At 52.1% G+C, this 18,112-nt stretch overlaps 1 protein-coding gene across 6 annotated transcripts in view; it reads right to left on the reverse strand.

Annotated features, from left to right (window-relative positions):
• Window positions 1–1,208: 1,208 nt before the first annotated feature.
• The window catches only part of Piezo2 (piezo type mechanosensitive ion channel component 2), a 359,603-nt gene continuing 342,699 nt past the window's right edge, over window positions 1,209–18,112 (reverse strand). For all 6 annotated transcript variants that reach the window (XM_058571847.1, XM_046421440.1, XM_046421436.1 and 3 more), the window contains 9 exons: window positions 16,712–16,870; window positions 16,318–16,465; window positions 11,431–11,619; window positions 11,055–11,147; window positions 9,181–9,353; window positions 7,665–7,793; window positions 6,146–6,225; window positions 3,301–3,484; window positions 1,209–2,646 (listed from right to left, as the gene is read on the reverse strand). In XM_058571847.1, coding sequence (XP_058427830.1) covers window positions 2,394–2,646; window positions 3,301–3,484; window positions 6,146–6,225; window positions 7,665–7,793; window positions 9,181–9,353; window positions 11,055–11,147; window positions 11,431–11,619; window positions 16,318–16,465; window positions 16,712–16,870 — 1,408 coding nt within the window. In that variant the 3' untranslated portion in view covers window positions 1,209–2,393. The remainder of the gene's footprint in view (window positions 2,647–3,300; window positions 3,485–6,145; window positions 6,226–7,664; window positions 7,794–9,180; window positions 9,354–11,054; window positions 11,148–11,430; window positions 11,620–16,317; window positions 16,466–16,711; window positions 16,871–18,112) is intronic.

Raw genomic sequence — 18,112 nt, forward strand, 5'->3', positions numbered from 1 at the left:
GCCCAGAACGTCCTCATTTGGCTCCTCATCCCTGAGCGCACCTTCTGGAACCCAATCTAGGGCAGCAGGTTGCTTTGGTAAGGGGGCCTCTGTGTGGCTGAGGCAGGGGCCTTTAATCTTGAGAGTGCGTCTGAAAGCTCCAGTGTCCGGGGGCTCGAGGAGGGTGAGGGACCCATTGGCTGGGCTTCCCAGTCGGGCTCTGGCTGCTTCTCATCTCTGTGGTGCCCACCCCAGCGAGCCGCCCTGGAGGGAGGGCTCTCTGCTCAGCAAGGCTGCTCTCAACATTTGCCCTCTGGGCAGGGCACAGCTCACCGGCAGAGGGCTTGAGGCCCTGACCCCTTCTCCAGCAATGCAAACAGAAAAAGGAAAAGGAAGAGTAAAGCATCGCCCTCTTATGCACCTGGAGGCTCCTTCTTGAACTAGGGAAATGGTTTCCCCAAGGAATACTTTAATTCAGGCAGCCTTGACCTTTAGTTGTCTTCTCCCGAGAATTTTCCGTGTCTACTGTTTTTTGAATGTGTTACATCTACTTTCCAGAAATTCCTTGTTGACTTTTTTTTTTTCCTTTTGGTAATTGGGGATTTAACTCTGGGGTACTTAATCACTGCGCCACACCCCAGCCCTTTTTTATAGTTTTCTTAGAGACAGGGTCTCACTAAGTTGCTTAGGGCCTTGCTAAGTTGCTGAGGCTGGCTTTGAACTGGCGATCCTCCTGCCTCAGCCTCCTGAGTTGCTGGGATGACAGGCATGAGCCACCGTACCTGGCCACTTGTTGACTTTCCTAAAAGAAAGAACCCACAAGCAGATACGAGAACCGGATTCCTCCAGTTGTCGGGCAATGAGAATGTAACCGACTTCCACCTAGTGGGTTGCATTTAATATCAGAATGATCGAAGCTGTGTACCTCCACTGGGAAGAAGCTGCCGGCACTCACAGCTTGACAGAGAGATGTCAATCCTCTAGAAAATGGTGGGCAGCACATGAAATCTGCTATTATTTTAAAGCTTCACATCCAATTTCATAGTTTCCTCTGTGCAAATTACTGCTAGCACGTGTTCCTGTTTCATGCACATAGAGCACAGGCATGAAAAACCAAACCAAACTTAGGAGAAGCAGTTTCTTATCTCAGTTTTTTAAAAAAATCTTTGTATATTCTTGAAAATAACCACTATTTCATGCAAAAAAGACAAATAAAAAGTATCTTTAGATGACTTTGCAAGATGTGCTTTATTTTAAGTCAGCCCTGAACCCAAACTACACAGGATCATGTTTTTTGACATATTCTACCCATTCAATGGTTTTTCTCAGAAACTGTGTTTTAGTATGGAATGCAGACTACACTCAGTCATAGCTTTTCATGCTACATTGTTACTCTGTGGAGAGGATGTATCACCAAGGATGATAATTTAAGAAAAGGCCATTTTAATTTCCCCAAGCTTAATATACATATTTCTTTCATAATTATGAACTTAAAAAACCCGTCTCAGATGTAAAAATGTGAATTGGAATATGTAAACTCTTTGATATGCCTGAAAAACAGGAAGGAAAAAGTCACATACTGGAAAACGGTTGCTCGAATTACTGAAATGGGAGAAGCGTGCTGGGGGCGGAGGAACCAGGAACCGTGGTGACCTCAGGCGTGGCGGAGTCAGAAGTCAGGGTGCTGCACACCCACTGGGCTGGCCTGCTGTGCGGTGGGGCAGGGACCCTCAGGCTCGTGCATGCCACACTGCAGAGGGCTCTGCTGGACTCGGCAGAGCAGGTGCCCGTGGCTTGTTTTGCTGCTTTGTTTTCCTGAGACGTCACTGGTGTTCCAAGGGAAGATTTCTTTTCAGTCTTCAGTTAGATAAGGCAGTAAGAGTATGGCTAATGGGATCTTTTTGCTTAGAATGGGGCTTACCCTTCCGTGTTCTTGGGGCCCTGGGTTCCCCTCCCTGCCCCCTGGGAACGAGGCTGGGCCTTCTGCCTCCTGTTTCTCCTGCCCAGCTGCAGTGCTGAGGCTTGCCCAGTCCCCTGCAGCCGCTGCCCAGCCACATGAGCCCAAGGGGCACGCAGCACCCTGCAGTGCAGGTACAGCCTGGGCACAGTACAGGCACTGGCCTTTCTCTGAGGGGAGGGACCTGGGAGATTCTTCACATGGTCCATCAGAACGCAAGATGTTGCTGACCACAGCCAAATCGCAGCCCTGACCTCAGAGAGGGGACTGCAGATGACCTCTTTAGCAGCGCCTCGCTGGCAAGGTGGCCCGGCGGCAGGAGGAAGTCAGCCCCTTGGGCCGCCCATCAGAAGAGAAGCCACTTCCTGGAACGAGAAACACTTAGCTCTTAGGAGAGTATTGTGCTTTTTTTAAAAATCCAAAGGTTCACATTACCCGCAGTCTGGGTCCTACGGTCTCAGTTTGTTTTTTCCCTTGTCCACTTGATCATCGTTTCTGGAGAGCGGTACAGGAATATTAATTTGGCATAGAGATCTTCTTCTAGTTCCAGTTCCCCTGTCTCTCGGACTAAAAAAATATCCGTACACAACTTCAAGATTCGATCCACATTCGGAAGCTCTTCAAACATGATGGAGTGGGAGATCCCACTGAAGAACTCCCGGACAAACTTCCCAATCACGAGGACGACTGAGGCATACAGTCCCATGATCCTGAAAAAGAAAAGCAACCCCGTGAGGAGCAGCCACGTCAGCAGGCAGCGGTGGTCAGCAGACACGTGACGAGATGGATCTGGTGGAACATGATAAAGTTGGTAGAAATGCAGTTGAGCTTCATGTCCTTTTTTGAAACTAGCTCCTCTCACTTCACCATTTCTTTCTCAGAGATCCTGTTTGTTTAAGGTCCAGGTGGGAAATCATCTCCTGTGAGGCTCATTGGGAAATGGCACACATTTTGCTGAATTGCAGGGGATGAGCCTCCTTGGGATTTAACCATGAGAAAATAACAAGATGGTTCAAATCTGTTTAAAACTGGGATGTTTTACCAAAAGCTGGAGGCAACCAAAGCAGAAAAGTGGGAACCCTATGCACGATCCCAAACTCAAATGCTAAACAGCATCAAAGTGTGCCACAATAGGAAGGTACAGAGAAAAGGTGCCACATGCCATGGCCACGGGAGTCACACCGGGCACTCTGATCTCTGGGCCTCAGGTTCCCTCCATTTTAAATAAAGGGCCAGCATGTCCGTCTTCTAATACAGCCGCCCCGCAGCTGGAGAGTTCTCAGAAGAGAACAGGCGTGGCGCCCTGGACCCCATGGGCTAGGAGTTAGGCTCTTATGACGGCTCTTTGGGAAAGGGACCCTTACCCGTAGCCAGCCAGGAAGCCCAGGCTGGGGGGACTGACTTTGTCATTGAAGACCACCAACTCCAGAGCTTGTGACTCCTGATCATAGATTCTATTTCCTGTCAGGTTGAGAACCCACCACTCGCTGTTGGAGTTAGTTGAATTGTCTCTGGACAGAATGATGGTGATGTTCATGAAATTGTTTTCTGTAAGGGAAGGAAAACAAAATAAAGTCAAGGTGAGAGTTTTAAGATTTGATACACCAACAGTTCTCAGATGGCAAAACCGGGGCCCTCTGGGCAGCCTGTGGCTCCAGGATGGGGACCTAGGGACACTTGACAATGTGAGCAGAAAGGAGTAGGTTCTCTTTCTCAGCTAGAGAGGCCAGTCATGGCTGTGTGTGTGGCGGCCCAAGCACAGGGAAATGGGGGATCCACTGCCTAAGCAGGGTGCTGACCGCCCCAAATGGCTGAGGGGACACTTAGAGGCCTAGATACCGGCTGTGCTGGAACTGGTGACTCATTCACATCACCAGCATGTACTGACTGCCCCAGGAAGTTAGGGCTGCAAAACTGCATATAGAATTGTTCTTCATCTTATGGGTAAAGACAATGTGCAGGCACAATTTACGGTCCTGGGGCAACCACCATAGGTCCAGCATTGCCAGGTCTGTCTGCTGGGGAGACTGCTGCTGGTTAGTACGATCCGTGGGCACTTCCTCCAGTAGATGACTTTGGGCTGAGTTTTGCTCAGTAAGACCTCACTGGGTCGAGAGAGGTGGGGAGAAAGGACGAATGGCACCAGCTCTGCAGAGTTTTGAAACCCCTAACACATGGTCAGTGACTGCTTCCGCTGGGCAGACGGTGGATGCGAAAGAGCAGTAAAAGACAGAGCCGGCAAGGAGCTGGGAGCCACACTGCACAGATCTCCCTAAAAAGATCCCACTGCTGCCCAGCACAATGGCGGCTCCACTGAGGGACAGGGTGGTGAGCTGTGCACTCTGTGAGGGTGGGAACCGCAACTGCATGATTTCACAGAGTTTCTAGATCACAGGAGTCCAGGACACATGTGGCAGGCAATGTTGGCTGGCTGGCTGGCTGGCTGGGTGGATGGGTAGATAGGTGGGTGGGGAGATGGATGGGTGGATGGATAGATGGATGGATGGATGGGTAGATGGACAGGGGGATGGAGGAATGGACAGACAGATGGATGGATGGATGGGTGGATGGGAGGATGGATGGATGGATGGAAGGATGGAAGAATGGATGGATGGGTGGATGGACAGATGGAGGAAGAATGGACAGATGGATGGATAGATGGGTGGATGGGTGAATGGATGGATGGATGGATGGGAAGATGGATGGATGAATAGATGGATGGATGGGAGGATGGATGGATGGGTGGATGGACAGGTGGATGGAGGAAAGGACAGACAGATGGATGGACAGATGGATGAAGGAAGAAGAGTCAGCAATGGCAGGACACTAGAAGAGCCAACGTCCTTATCAAAGAAGATGGTGAACCACTCAGAACACTCAGGAACAGGAATGATATTGGTTCTGAAGTTCAGAGACAGTTACTGGGGAAACAGGTTCCAGGTCTGGGTCTAGTTCTACCACAAGCTGGCTGCATGGCTTCTCTGATCCTCTGTTTCCTCACGTGTAACTGGTGATGACGGTAAACCTATGCCAAGTATTCCTGTGCTGACATTACTCACTCACAGGCAGAGAAGCCAGCGTTAGGGGGCGGAAAGGTAAATAAGAGGGGGCTCAACCATGCTGAAGGGCAGAAAGGGAGGTGGGCAGGGACATGGGCACAGGAAGGGGCCGACCTGGAAAAATAGAGAGGACACATGTTTCTTGAGCCCAGGGGCCAGGGCGGGGCCAAGAAGGGGCCTTGTGAAATACAAGGCACACCCCAGGAGCTGGAGGAAGCTTTGGGCACACCCCTGCGGCCTAGATCCGCCCTGGAAGTCAGTGGGGGGTGGGGGGTCTGCTGCACACAGACTCGCACCTGGAGGCAGAGTCCAGCTGTTCCCTGGGCCTCACTGGTGCCTCACCAGGGCCCTCCATGTGGGATTCTAACTGCTCACGTCAGCTTTGCCTTCTGGCTAACTACTAGCAGCATGAGCCTGGCCTCAGCACCCAGCACCCCGCCTGGCGCACAGTGAGTGACACAGTGGTGACAGCGAACATGTACACTGTGCACCTCCACCAGGTTGATCTGCTGTAGGTAATTAAGTCAAGCGAGTCTTCATTATTGAAATGCAGTCAGTCACTCACCATTCAGCATCAGGAGACGTCCTGATTTCTCACTGCAGTGATCGTCCAGTGGCCCTAACCAACCTGGGCGTGCAACCTGCCACACACCTGGGCCACGTGCACACTGTCAGAAACATGTGTCTGCAGTGACTGACGTGTCACGTGGTGTGTGAAGGTCGCCTAATGACAGGTTCCACAGGGCGTTACACTGGACCCCAGGCCCTGGAGTGCTCCTGGTGCTCACTAGCCGTGGGTCAGTGGAGGACTCCTTACTGTCCCCGATGGGAGGGACTGACCTACCTAACGGTGTCCGAGAGAAGCTTGTAAAAGATCTGGGTGCTTCTGGAAAAGAATGTGCAGGCTGGCCAGTAACTCACTAAACATGGACGTAAGCCAAAGAGGATTTGTATCTTCAACAAGGGCAATGAAGGGTGTGGCTTCTAGGTGCACAAATGATTCCCTGGCCAGCCAGAGTGGACAAGGTTCTGTGGTTCTTACCACACAGGGAAGGACTGCTGGAAAGTAGCTTCATGAAGGCTCAATAGGCAACTGATAAAGCTAAATAAGAGTCAAATGCAAAGTTCTGGAGCCACCTCTCATTCTTACCAGACAAAAGCTGCTTTATAGGTTTTGAGTTCGAATCACTGGGTGCTTTCACATAGTATGGGTAGATCCTTTCTATGGTCCTGGGCATCAAGAAAAGGAAAAAAGGCACAACTGAGTTTTAGCTGCTCCACCCACCTGTAATTAATTGGCATATATAATTGATTTTTGCTGTTTTTGACCTTGTGTCGACAAACAACAATGAAGTCTTTATACATTCATATTATGCATCGGCATCAGGATTTATGGGTTTCCATCATCCCTGGAGCTGAGAGCATCCACCAGGTCCCCTGGACACTCCTGGGAACTCAGAGCCCAAGACACTTGGAGGCTGGAAAGCGGCTGCCGGCACTTTCCCAGGTCTGTGGCTCCATTCTGAAGCCAGGAGCTCTCCTTCCTGCCATCATCTTCCAAAGCTTACCTACGATCTTGACCTTGAGTGCTCCTCTGATTTTGAATTTTAGGATGAGTGAGGGGCGAGGAGACAGTGGTGACTAGCCCCCTATGCTGCGCCTGCCTCTCTGGGGCTGTGACCCAGGGCATGCAGAGTCCCAGGTCCCACGGGAGACGATGGGAGAGGGCCTGGTGACCTCAGAGGCCCTCAGTGCAGTGGCTGAGGAAGGGAGTCTTTGGGGACACTGCCAAGGCCTGCGTTCTGCTGGCCCTTATGCTCGGCCAGCAGAATTACCCTTATTACCTGGGGTAATTCAGGCTGCAGACCAAGCTCTTCTCTCTGCCCCTTCTCTCTCAGCAGGTGCCTGGCTGAAACGGAGTTCTCGCGTGGGGGGAGCAGCTTCATTGACCCCTGGCCTTCTCCGCCCCACCTCCCACCCATCCAGGTAGGCAGGTGAGGTCAGTGCTCCCCGGGACCCGGTGAGCAGAGGGGGAGAGACAGAGACGCTCAGCCACTTGGAGGTGGCTCCCTGACGGGGAATCTGGAGGATGTGTGGACACACAGTGGGCACCCTAGAGCAGGCGGCCACCGAGGCCTGGTCAGCTCAGTGTAGTCCTGGCCCCGCCCCCACGTGGGGCTCCCAAAGGCAGTATCCCTGGAGGTGATGGCAGGGCGATGGCAGGACCACGGGCTCATGTCCATGTCTGGACAGGTGGACCTCAGAGAGCCTGCTGGAGCTCCCACACCCCCAGATGCCCCAGAACCAGCACAAGGCCCAGTAGCTGAGGGAGAGACCCACCCATGGTGACGCTCGGGCCTGGCAGACAGACACTGCGGCTCAGCAGAAGGCTAGCAGGGCAGGGACAGCACTGGCCACGGGCAGACAGTATCCCTGGAGCCTGCTCCACAAGGCCCTCACATGAGTGCTCACGACGCCAGGGCACGTGGAAAGAACCCAGGGCTGGGATTCAGGCCCTTTAAACTGTCAAAATGGGGCCTCCCAAGAGAAACTGCCTGGTACTCCCAGAGCAGAGAGCCGCCTCCCGTGTGCATGAGCTTGTTGCAGGATGTTCTGTGTGGCCACGTGCCCCTGGTAGAGCTCTCCACCCACAAGGCAGAGACACTTACACTGGGGTTTTTGAGCTCTCTGGGTCGTTGCTAGCGATCATGTTGGCTATGTTCTTCCTTGTGCTGTTCTGAAGAGGAAAAGAGAGCTTATCTGTTGCTATTTCTGCTTTTGCCCCCAGACTCATGTTTCTGTGGAAGAAGAAGAAAAAGAAAGCCCAGTGCCCGTGATTATTCAGAAGTCTGGAGGAGAGACCTAAACACACACTTGATTCTCAGGTTTAGGCAACTCATCAAGCTTTTGCTAGGTCCCCATCTGTCACCCCAACCCCTCTGTCCACCTCACTTCTTTCCAGCTTGTAGACAGCCCAGTTCATGAGACCTGGGACAGCCAGAGTCACAGGAAGGAGGCACAGTCACTGTTTAGAGAGGGACCCTCTTGACACACAGGTCTGAGTCTCAAGAGATGTCCTGCGTGTTAGTTAGATCCACGTTTTACAAAACGCTTCAGTCAGAAGTTTATTTGTAAATTTTATTTGGTACAAGGAATTGAACCCAGAAAAACTTAACCACTGAGCCACATCTCTAGCCCTTTTTTAAATTTAGAGTCAGGGCCTCGCTAAGTTGCTAAGGCTGGCTTTGAACTTGTGATCCTATTGCCTCCCAAGCTGCTGGGAGGGCAGGCATGAGCCACTGTGCCCAGCCAGAAGTTTATTTTTAAATTTTTTTTTTGTTGTTGTTATTTTTCATAGCTCTTCAAAGACCAGCAATTAAAGTTTTGGTAATTACTACAGAATCGGAGGTGAGAAATCGGGGACACTTTAAAGGAGAAAGTAAGACTAAAGAAGGAGTGCTGTAAATCCTGCACAGCCACCTTCGTAACTTCTCTCCTGCAAAGTCACTTTGGATTCTAGAAGGTCCTCTGCTTTGTCTGTCAGCATTGTGGTGTCACGGACCCAAATAAACCTGTGATTGTACTGCATGGGTCTGACTCCAGTCTGCGCTGGACATACCCCGCTAGGCAGCCTGTGGCCTGCTCCAGGGTCTCCAAATCTGCATCCCCAAAGCACCGGATGCAGAACCATCATGTAAATCGTGGCTTGTATGCATGGTGCAAGGGCAGGAGCGGCTGCGGAGGCTGGCCGCCCGCATGCTCCATCTTGGAGATAAGACCTGCCAGGGTCTTCCCAGTGCTGGGGGAACAGGGTTGCCCACGCTGCCAGGGGCTGTGGCTTCTCCACTGCTAAGACCAAGGGCGGCTCCATGGCAGTCTGACAGTTCACTGGGTGCCCCTCGGTGACAGTGTGACAGTTCACCGGGGCTGCCTCAGCTTGGAGGCCATCACTCTCTTTCTTGCTCCCTCCTCCTGCCTCTGGCTCATAGAACTCACTGACAGTCTGTCTTGGCAAACTGATGTTAGGGAGAGAACAAGCAAAACCAAAGGGAAGCACAGACATTCTTGAACGGTCAGTGGCACAGAAGGACACAGAGCCAGGCGCCCGTCCACCTCTAGCTCCTCTCCTGCCCAGCCCACCCAAGTCCAGATAGAAGGGAGGATGCATGGAAACACAGTAACTACCTCTGGATACTCCATGAAAACACAACAGAGAAGCTACTACTGAGATCCTTGAGTTCGCTTATCATTTTCTGCTTACTGGGAGGGCTGATGGTCCACAAAGAATTTGAGTTTCCTTCCAGTTCTGCTACTGTTATGTCTTCTTTTTCATAATTTTCCAGAAATTGCATAGCACCCTGTACACCACAAAGGCACAAGCACAAAGAGGTCACGTGCACCATGCTGTGTGAGAAACCAGTCGCTTTCCTTCTAGCTGGCTGTGCGGAAGGGACCCTTCCTGGGAAAGGGACGTTCACAAAAGCCCACGCCAGGGAGTCCTGATGCTCTGTGTCTGCTGACCTCAGGGGTGGGTGGCTCTCAGGCACGTGGCCCAGGCCCAGGGTGGTGTCCCGACCACAACACAGCTCTGGGATCTTCCCAATTAAACAGTAAATGAAAACCAGATAATTCAGCGTTTCTCTCCACTAAGAAAGAGATTCCTCAATGACGGGGGAGTGCTCCTCTCATGAGGAACAAGATCTCCCCAGGACATCCTGGCCTTGACCTGAGAGCTGCTTGTTGCTTAAGATCATCTTTTTTGGTACTGGGAACTGAACCAGTACCAAAGGCTCGGGGCGCTTAACCACTGAGCCACACCCCAGCCCTTTTTTCCTTGTGTTTTATTTAGAGAAAGGATCACACTGAGTTGCTGAGGCTGGCTTTGAACTTGGGATCCTCCTGCCTCAGCCTCCTGAGCAGTTGGGATCACAGGTGTGTGCCACCATGCCGGGCTCAAGGTCATTTTTGATAGTGTGCCTTGGCTGGTGACCATTCTGAACAAGAATAAAGCATCTGTTGGCCTAACCACTTTCTTAATTAAACACAAGATCTGTGAAACCAAGTGTGATAATGGGAATCATGTTGTCGTATTATTAGCAGTGAGGAATACAGAGAAAAGAATGACATCAGTCACAGCTCTGTCCCTAGAACGTGGTCATTGTTTTATGTGGTAGGGGATATATTTCTTATCCTTTTTTGGTTTAGAAAAATAAGAGTCTATATCTTGTTTTCATTTATGTTTAAACTTGAGAAATCATCATGCCTCTTATAGTCTCTGTGATGATTATTATTTTGTGTTTTTTGTTTGCGGGGGTACTGCGGATTTGACCACTGAGCCACCTCCCCAGTCCTATTTTGTATTTTATTTAGAGACAGGGTCTCACTGAGTTGCTTAGCACCCCGCTGTTGCTGAGGCTGGCTTTGAACTTATAATCCTCCTGCCTCAGCCTCCCAAGCCGCTGGGATTACAAAGATTATTGTTTTATTACAAAAGAAATTGGCTGAAAAATATTAAGACTACAAAACATATGAATAAAGTAAGAGTGGGAGTCCCCTCTTGCAGCATGGCCACTGGAGTGGACCCAGGTTCACTTAGTACATCTGCCGTTAACTTCCTCCATGAGCCTCTACATACTCAGCTCTCAAACTGCTTCCAGTTTCAACTAACGCAGATGATGCATTCTTAAGCAAGCACCTGTGTAGACTCCCCGTGTTCTGAATTACTTTCTTAGGAGAGATTCCCAGGGTAGACCTACTGGTCAAAAGATCAATATACAACAAATTTAAAATGTCAATTTTTTAAAAAAATGAATCAATATCTGTGGAGCTTGAATTAAAATGTCCTGAATTCAATTTATGTTTATAACCACTCATGTTCAATAGCCTAGACATAACTCCTTGGCTTCTCAAAGTAGCCAGCGGCCAGGAATCAGCTGTTTACGACAGGGAACCCTGGAAAAGCCATCCTCTCCCCTACTGTGGACCATGGCCAGGTGGTCCGTTGCAGGGCAGCCCAGGACGAGGGCCTTGGCGGAACCCACACATGCACATTTACTTACGGTGTCCCTAGAGAAAGCTCTCATAAATTTATCAAACTTCGTCTGGTCCATGACCTTCAGCTGGCTCTGTTGGGCGCTCATGGTGAAGATGGGCTGGAAAACAAAGATGAGAGCTTGCTCCTGCCCAGCCCCGCCTGTGTCCTGGGCCCAGACTCAGCCATGACGGCCCCAGAGACTGGCTGCAGAGAGTGCCTTGCCACCTGATTATTCCCCTGCTCACAACCCCAGCAGAGCTATCCTTTCAGACTGCTGCTCCTTATTTTGTATATGTCACAGTGCTGGGGACATCTGGACTGACAAAACGTCACTAGATGTCCCCTCTAGGTCCTCCTGAAAGGTTGGTAAGACCTCCAGTGGTTGGTAAGACCCAGGTTACCTGATACCCGCCCAGGGTAATTGTGACCGACACATCCAGGGGCTGGTTGATGACCCCAGCGACAGATTTGATCAGAGACATGAAGAGCAGAGGGAACCACACGATGCAGATGAGCAGGACGATGATCATGCCGCCCATGCCGTACTTGACCACCTTCTTCTTCTTCTGGCCCCGGGGCTGCGGGTATCTCTGCAACACAAGAGTTCAGAGGTTAGGCAGATGGCCTTGACCAGGGTGGGAGCTGGGAACTGTGGAGTCAGCCCTGGCTCTTCTCTGCTTGCTGGGGTGGGAACCTTGCAGAGATCACGGAGCCTTGTTACTCAGGTAGATTGAGATTCCCACCTTGACCAGCTAATTCTTTTTTTCTCTTTGGATGTTTTTTATCTATGGGCCTGTGTTGCACACAACGATGGGACTTGACATTTCATACTGGTTCAGGCACATGACGTAACAAGATTATTTGGCCAATACGCCTAACTCTTTTGTTGCAAATGTTAAATCAACATGCAGATACGGAGGTAAAAGCAGTGACGGGAAGGAAGCTGCCCGGAGCTCCCTACCTGCTCCCACGGTGGAGCCACTCAGGGCCAACCATGACCCTTCAAAGGCAGCCACATGATGAATCTAGGGACCAGTAGGTCACAAATCCAGTCCCCAGTAGGAGCTCCTAAGAGGTGGGACCTTTGGAGTGACCTGGGCGCTGCCTCCCTGTGTGGACTCACCCACTTGGGAACGAGGGCTGTCTTAAGGGTTAGCTTCCCTAAGAGCCCTTCCGGCTGGGTCTCTGGTGCATTCCCTGACTCCGGCCTCGTGATGCCCTGCTCATCCTTGGGACTCTGCCAGCAAGAAGGCCATCACCAGATATAGCCCTAAAACCCTGGTCCAGAATCCTGAGCCCCACACCTCTTCCCTTTACAATCACCCAGTCTCTGGTACTGTGTTATTAGCCACAGAAAACAGACCAAGACAGGTGCCACACGGCATGGGGTCACCCCCACCCCTTCACCTGGCCAAGTGGCTTACCCTGGGCTCACATTCCCTTGGGAGGAATCCGTCACTCCCACAGGTCAAGGGAAGAGGATTCGCTCCCACAGGGGGCACTGCACTCTAGGCTGCAATTCGGAGGGGCTGGGCGCCTGCACAGGGCCCTGCTGCAGTGCTGGGTGCTTGGTGACTCTGGGGAAGCTCCTGAGAGCAGGAGGGGCCTGTGCAGGACCACCACTCAGCACACGGGAGGGAGCGTCCTAAAGGATCCTGATCCAGGGGAGCTGTGGGGGCGCAGAGGGCGGCGGGGGGGTGGGTGATTCTGCCGACAATAGTTTCCTATTTCTTTCCTATTTCTAACTTATAATTTTGAAAGCAAAGCTAGAAGTTAATAAGTGAAAGTTGAAAGCTGGAAACATGTTACACATATATGGACAGGTGTGTGCATGTAACAAGCAGATTTCTCAGGGAGGCAAGTTTGGAGAAGCAACCACCGGTCCCAGTCCATCAGAGCTCTGTCCTCCTGTCCTGAAGAGTTTTGTGAGTTAAAGGAGATTTAGCTTTTATTTGCCAGGGACAGTTTAGGTCTCTCCTGCCTGAGTGGGACCATGTCATCTCTGCTGAAGGCCAATGTCTCTGAGGCTCATTTCAAAGTTTCCAGACCCCGCCCCGCTCCTGCCCCTCCGCCTGCTGGCCCCTCCTTCTGTCCCTGCATGACCAGGGTGGAGACCCTCCGATCTGTGTTGTGTCCTGTGGCTGCTTTCCACAGGGACGGCCCTCCCTGTCCTGCGTGGCTCAGCTCTTGACCGTGTTTCCGCCTTTCCTGTTTCATTACATTTCCCATCAGCCTCATGCAGAGTCTTGGGAGGTGCTGGGTGGGACTCACTAGGCAAATAGAGCAGGGCATGGCCGCCTTGCACGTGCTCAGGCCAGCGTTTGGCCTTCAGGAAGCTGCTCTTGCTTCGGGGTGTGTTGTGCTAATCTTATCACAGAGCTCATACAAAACTAAAGGGGCAATTGACTCAATGTGGTGAGGACTGGGTGGGCCTTGTGGTCCAGACTGGGGGGCGGTCAGGGAAGGCCCCTGAGAAAGAGGAGTCCACTCTGGCACCTGTAGCCTGAGAGGCTGGAGGGCTGCTGCAGACAGCCAGGGAGCAGGCCAAGGCCTCACCTGGGAACCCAGAGAGGAGAAGCGCCAACCCCAGGCCCCTGGGCCAGCGGAGGACGGGAGACAAGCCCGGGCAAGAGCAGAAAGAAACAGGCACAGACACTCCCTGGCACCGGCCACCCCAGGCCCCTGCAGGAGCTCACACCTGTGGTGATGCCTTCCCTTTCCCAGGTCCCACCATGACGCCCTGGAGGAGCTCCACCTTGGTCACAGAGTGTCACACACCAGTCTGTGGCCCGGGCTGCATGTGCTGCCTCTGTGGACCGTCAAAGCCTGACTGTGGGGCTGGCCTGGCCTGGCCTCCCCGCGTTGCCATGCCCAGCAGAGGTCCAGGAACACAGCATCTAGCTAGCAATTCACTTTTTGGTTGATTACACCAAAAAAAAATTACATTTCAGTCGTCCTGTGTGCAGGCCCTTGGCCTTGGCTGGTCCTATCAGTTGACCATCCCCTGGACCCTAGGTTGCCTTCGAGCCTGTGTGGCAGCAGGATGCCATGGCAGCGAGGGTGGGGACATCCCGAGCCTGGCCCAGCAGGCTCTGCACCTCCCTCACTGCCCTGGACAGGAGCCAGCGTGAGGGCCATGGGCTCCCCCAGGGGTGTAGCCAGCCTGGGCAGTTGTGTTTGGGAAACCTGCACTGGTGCAGGACAGATTCTCTGGTCCTTGTTCCCTGGACAGCACAGCACAGCATAGCTCTGGTGAGCACTGAGGGTGGGCTAGGTGCTGTGTGTGACCTGGAGATGACTTAGGCACCTGGGGAGAGGCCTGTAGGCTACATGCAAATCCTGAGCCACTGTAGATGAAGAGCTGGACACGTGGAGCTGGGATCCCAGATTCTGGAACCAGTCCCTGCAGACACCACCCGGTGACCTCTGTACCTTCAGAGAGGAAGGCCCTGTGTCGAGAGCCAGACCCTGACTCCAAGCCCCTGTGTGAGACCCTACGTGACCTCCAGCCCCCACTGGGTCACTGGGTGAATGACCCCAGGCAGATGTCCAGTTGAGCCCAGCCAAAACGCTGAGCTGCAGAAGGACAACGGTTGCCGTGTCTGAACCACCAAGAGCTGAGGGAGTCAGTTGGCAGTGAGGACACTGACCCTCCATCTGCTGAATGACCACCCCAGAGCTGAAGTCCTACAGCTCAGACGTGAAATGACCCTGAGGGGCTTCGACTCCAGCATGTTAGTGCTAAGGGAGGTGTTGAGATGGCTGAGAGACAGGACTTGTGGGAGACGCAGGTCCTGGGCGGTGTCCTGAAGGGACCGTGGGGTCCAGGTCTCTTCTCTTTCACTTTCCAGACACCTCGAGGAGCAGGCCTCCTCTGCCACATGTTCCTGCTGCCAAAGGCCCAAAGCAACCGACAGAGCAGTGGTCATGGACTGACACCTCCCAAACTGTGAGTCGAAACGAACCTTTCCTATGTATAAGGATTCATCTCAGGCACTGGGTTACAGCGATGGAAACCTGACGGATACACAAAGATCTGCTTTCCTCTCATATTTTCCCATTTTGGAACCATGTAATCCTCCTCCTCCCATGTCAAGGTTCTAGACCCCAAGTCACCTGGTCTTGACCCTCAACATCCTTCTGGTATGACTTGGATGTGGTGCGTCCTCACAAAGCCTTGTGGTGAGGCTTGGTCTCCAGCCTAACAGCACTGAGAGCTGGTGGGGAGTTTATGAGGACCTGGGCACACCAGGGGCCCGCCCTCTCCAGGGGTCAATGTTTTTCTTGTGGGAATAGGTTAGTTATTATTAGGGTCCAACCCCTCTTTCCTTTCTTCCACACATGCCTGCCTGCCTTTCTGATTTTCTGCCATGAACAGCGCAGTGTAAAGCTCTCACCAAAAACCAAGCAGACGCCAGCACCCTCCTGTCCTCCAGAACTATGAACCAAAGCCAAACTCTTTCCTTTATAAAATTATCCAGTCTCAGCTGTTGTGTTTCAGCATTAGGAAACAGACCAAGGCATTTTGTCATCTCAATTCTTATGCTCCTTGAAAACAAGAACAAGCTGATATGATTTTAAGCACAGAGCTGTTCCCTTCAATTCCTCACCCCTGTAAACCCAGGGGCCATACAGCACTGTCAACGGAGCCGAAGTCCCCAGAGTAAGCTGCAGCATGCACTGGAAACCTTTACCTTGGAGGAGACCTTTCCTAAGAGGATATTTTTGAGATCAGACAGACAGACGTTTCCTCCCCTGGCTAACATCAGTGGGTGTTTCCATTGCTATCATGCAAGCACTTCTTTTTTCATTTCCTGAACTTTTGAAAAATCCAACAAATAATAGTAATTTTAATCTATATTTTAAACTTTAATACTCAATCTAGCAGAATAAGCAAATATTTGCACTTCAGATATTCAACCTTTTCCCTTTGCAGAAAGAGGTTAAATTGTCCTTCCCTCCAAAGAGTGGATGGAAGGTGGACATGAGCCCCTGACATGTGCCCCACCCTTCCCTGCATGTGCTCCCTCTGCTCCAGAGGAGCATTCAGGAGTGACTGGTCCTACAGCCATCCAATGCCTCTTCTTTTAAAAATAGACCTGCAAAGTCCTGTGGCCATTGAGGACATCTGGGTGCTATCCCTGACAAGTGGCCCACCCGACTGCGGTGGTCGGGACCAGGTGAGTGGCCCACCTCCCTTGGTTCACCACACCCCCAGGCCACAGCTGGTCCTGCAGGCCACCCCTCTGAGGGACGAGGACAGCCATGGTGCCCGCATGGGCCCTCACCTTCTCCGACTCTCGCCAGCACTTGAGGATGAAGATATGGGCGTAGATGTCCTCCACGCAGATCCAGCTGGACAGGCTCAGCGTGGTGTCCGTCCACACCCAGTCCATCACTGCCCTCAGCTCGGTCAGGAAGGGGACGAGGCGGAACCTGCCAGAAGCTCCCGTTAGAGACCACGCGGGGCCCACGTCCCCCAGTCCGGGTGCTCATGCAGAGGCTCCTGAGCCTACAACTCTCCTGGGACCCTTGGGAGAGACCCGAGGTGGAATGCAGTTCTCCCTGTGCGGCAGGCCAAGGGCCAGTCGGCACTCCACCCCCATCCCAGCTGGGACGCTCAGGGTCTTTGCACTGCAGCCCTGGCCCCCCAACGACCAGACGATGACGTGGTGCTCTCACCCTTGGAACAGGAACAGGTTGACGTAGTTGTAGCTCTTGGTGAGGAAGTTCCCCAGCACGCGCGTTGGGTAGCCACAGCGGATCTGGTAGGCGGACAGCCCGAAGTAAACGCACTTCACGAAGTACCACAGCTGGGCCACCAGGTTCTGGCTGAACTTCCTGGAACGTGAACATGGGGAAGGTGAAGGAAGATAATAATTTTCTGGTACAAAAGACACTTGTTTAGAATAAAAACACAAATCAAAAACCAAGAACCTAGCTGGGCGCCCTACCTCATGCCTATAAGTCTAGCTGCTCAGAAGGCTGAGGCAGGAGGATGGCAAGTTCAAAGTCAACCTCAGCAACTAAGGGAGGTCCTAAGCAATGTAGCAAGACACTGTCTCAAAATAAAACATAAAAAGGGCCGGGGATGTGGCTCAGTGGTTAAGTGCCCCTGGGTTCAATCCCTGGTAACAAATAAACAAACAAGGACCTGATTTCTCTGTCAGTTAAAGGCAGTTTTAAGCAATTCTTCATACACAGCAGAGCACTTCAAAGGCAAAAGGTAGGGTAAGAAAACCTAATAGCTTAAAAGGTTTCCAGGGAAGGACCCTCCCACCCTCATTTCTCAGTTGTTTAGGTCACAATTAAACTAAATCACTACCAAGTGAGTCTACTAAGGACGTTTCTTTACAATGGGCCCACGCAGCTGGCAGGGGCCAAATTAGAGCTCAGGAAAGAAAAAAAATACATATTTTTAAAGAACTCCAGGTTTTAAGAAGACCTATAATTTGGAAAATGTAGGAGAAGGATTCTGAGAAGTGGAGCCTCATTTTTTTTAATTTTTATTTTTTAACCCCACCTCCCTGACACGGTCATGGGTGCACGGGCAGGCCTCCCGGACCGTGGTTCCGGCTGGACCGAGATGTGGGCCTGCACCTGAGCTCTGGCCAGCCACATCCACAGGACCTCAGGGTGGGGTCTCCAGGACATCTGGTTAGTGGCTGTCCCTGATGGGCCTTGTGGGCCACTTGTTGCAATCAGGACAAGCTGGGGAGAGGCTTTGCTTCCTGTCAAAAGCGGAAGCCAGCTACTGCTCAGCCCTCTTCCTCTCGGTTTTCCCCGCAGAGGGCCGAAGGCGGCCACGTGAATCCCCTCCGCAGTCCTGACTTCCCGAGACGCTGTTAGGGGGTGTGAGGGTGATAAATATGGAACCAGCATCTTCCAAGGCACTGCATAGACCCTGAGGATGTCTCTTCCCCTCGATGACCTCGGGACGGGCTTGTAGATGGGACGCATCTGTCCTGACTGCCTCCCGCTGGGCCGTCGGGAGCCTATTTCTTAGTTTAATAAACCTCCGTGAGAGCTGGGGATGCAGTTCAGTGGGAGAGCCTGTGCGCAGCATGTGTGAAGCCCTGGGTT

The sequence above is a fragment of the Marmota monax genome, unplaced genomic scaffold, assembly GCF_021218885.2.
Source record: "Marmota monax isolate L192 unplaced genomic scaffold, Marmota_monax_Labrador192_F-V1.1 WCK01_AAM20220418_F8-fsc00254, whole genome shotgun sequence".
Lineage (NCBI taxonomy): Eukaryota > Metazoa > Chordata > Mammalia > Rodentia > Sciuridae > Marmota > Marmota monax.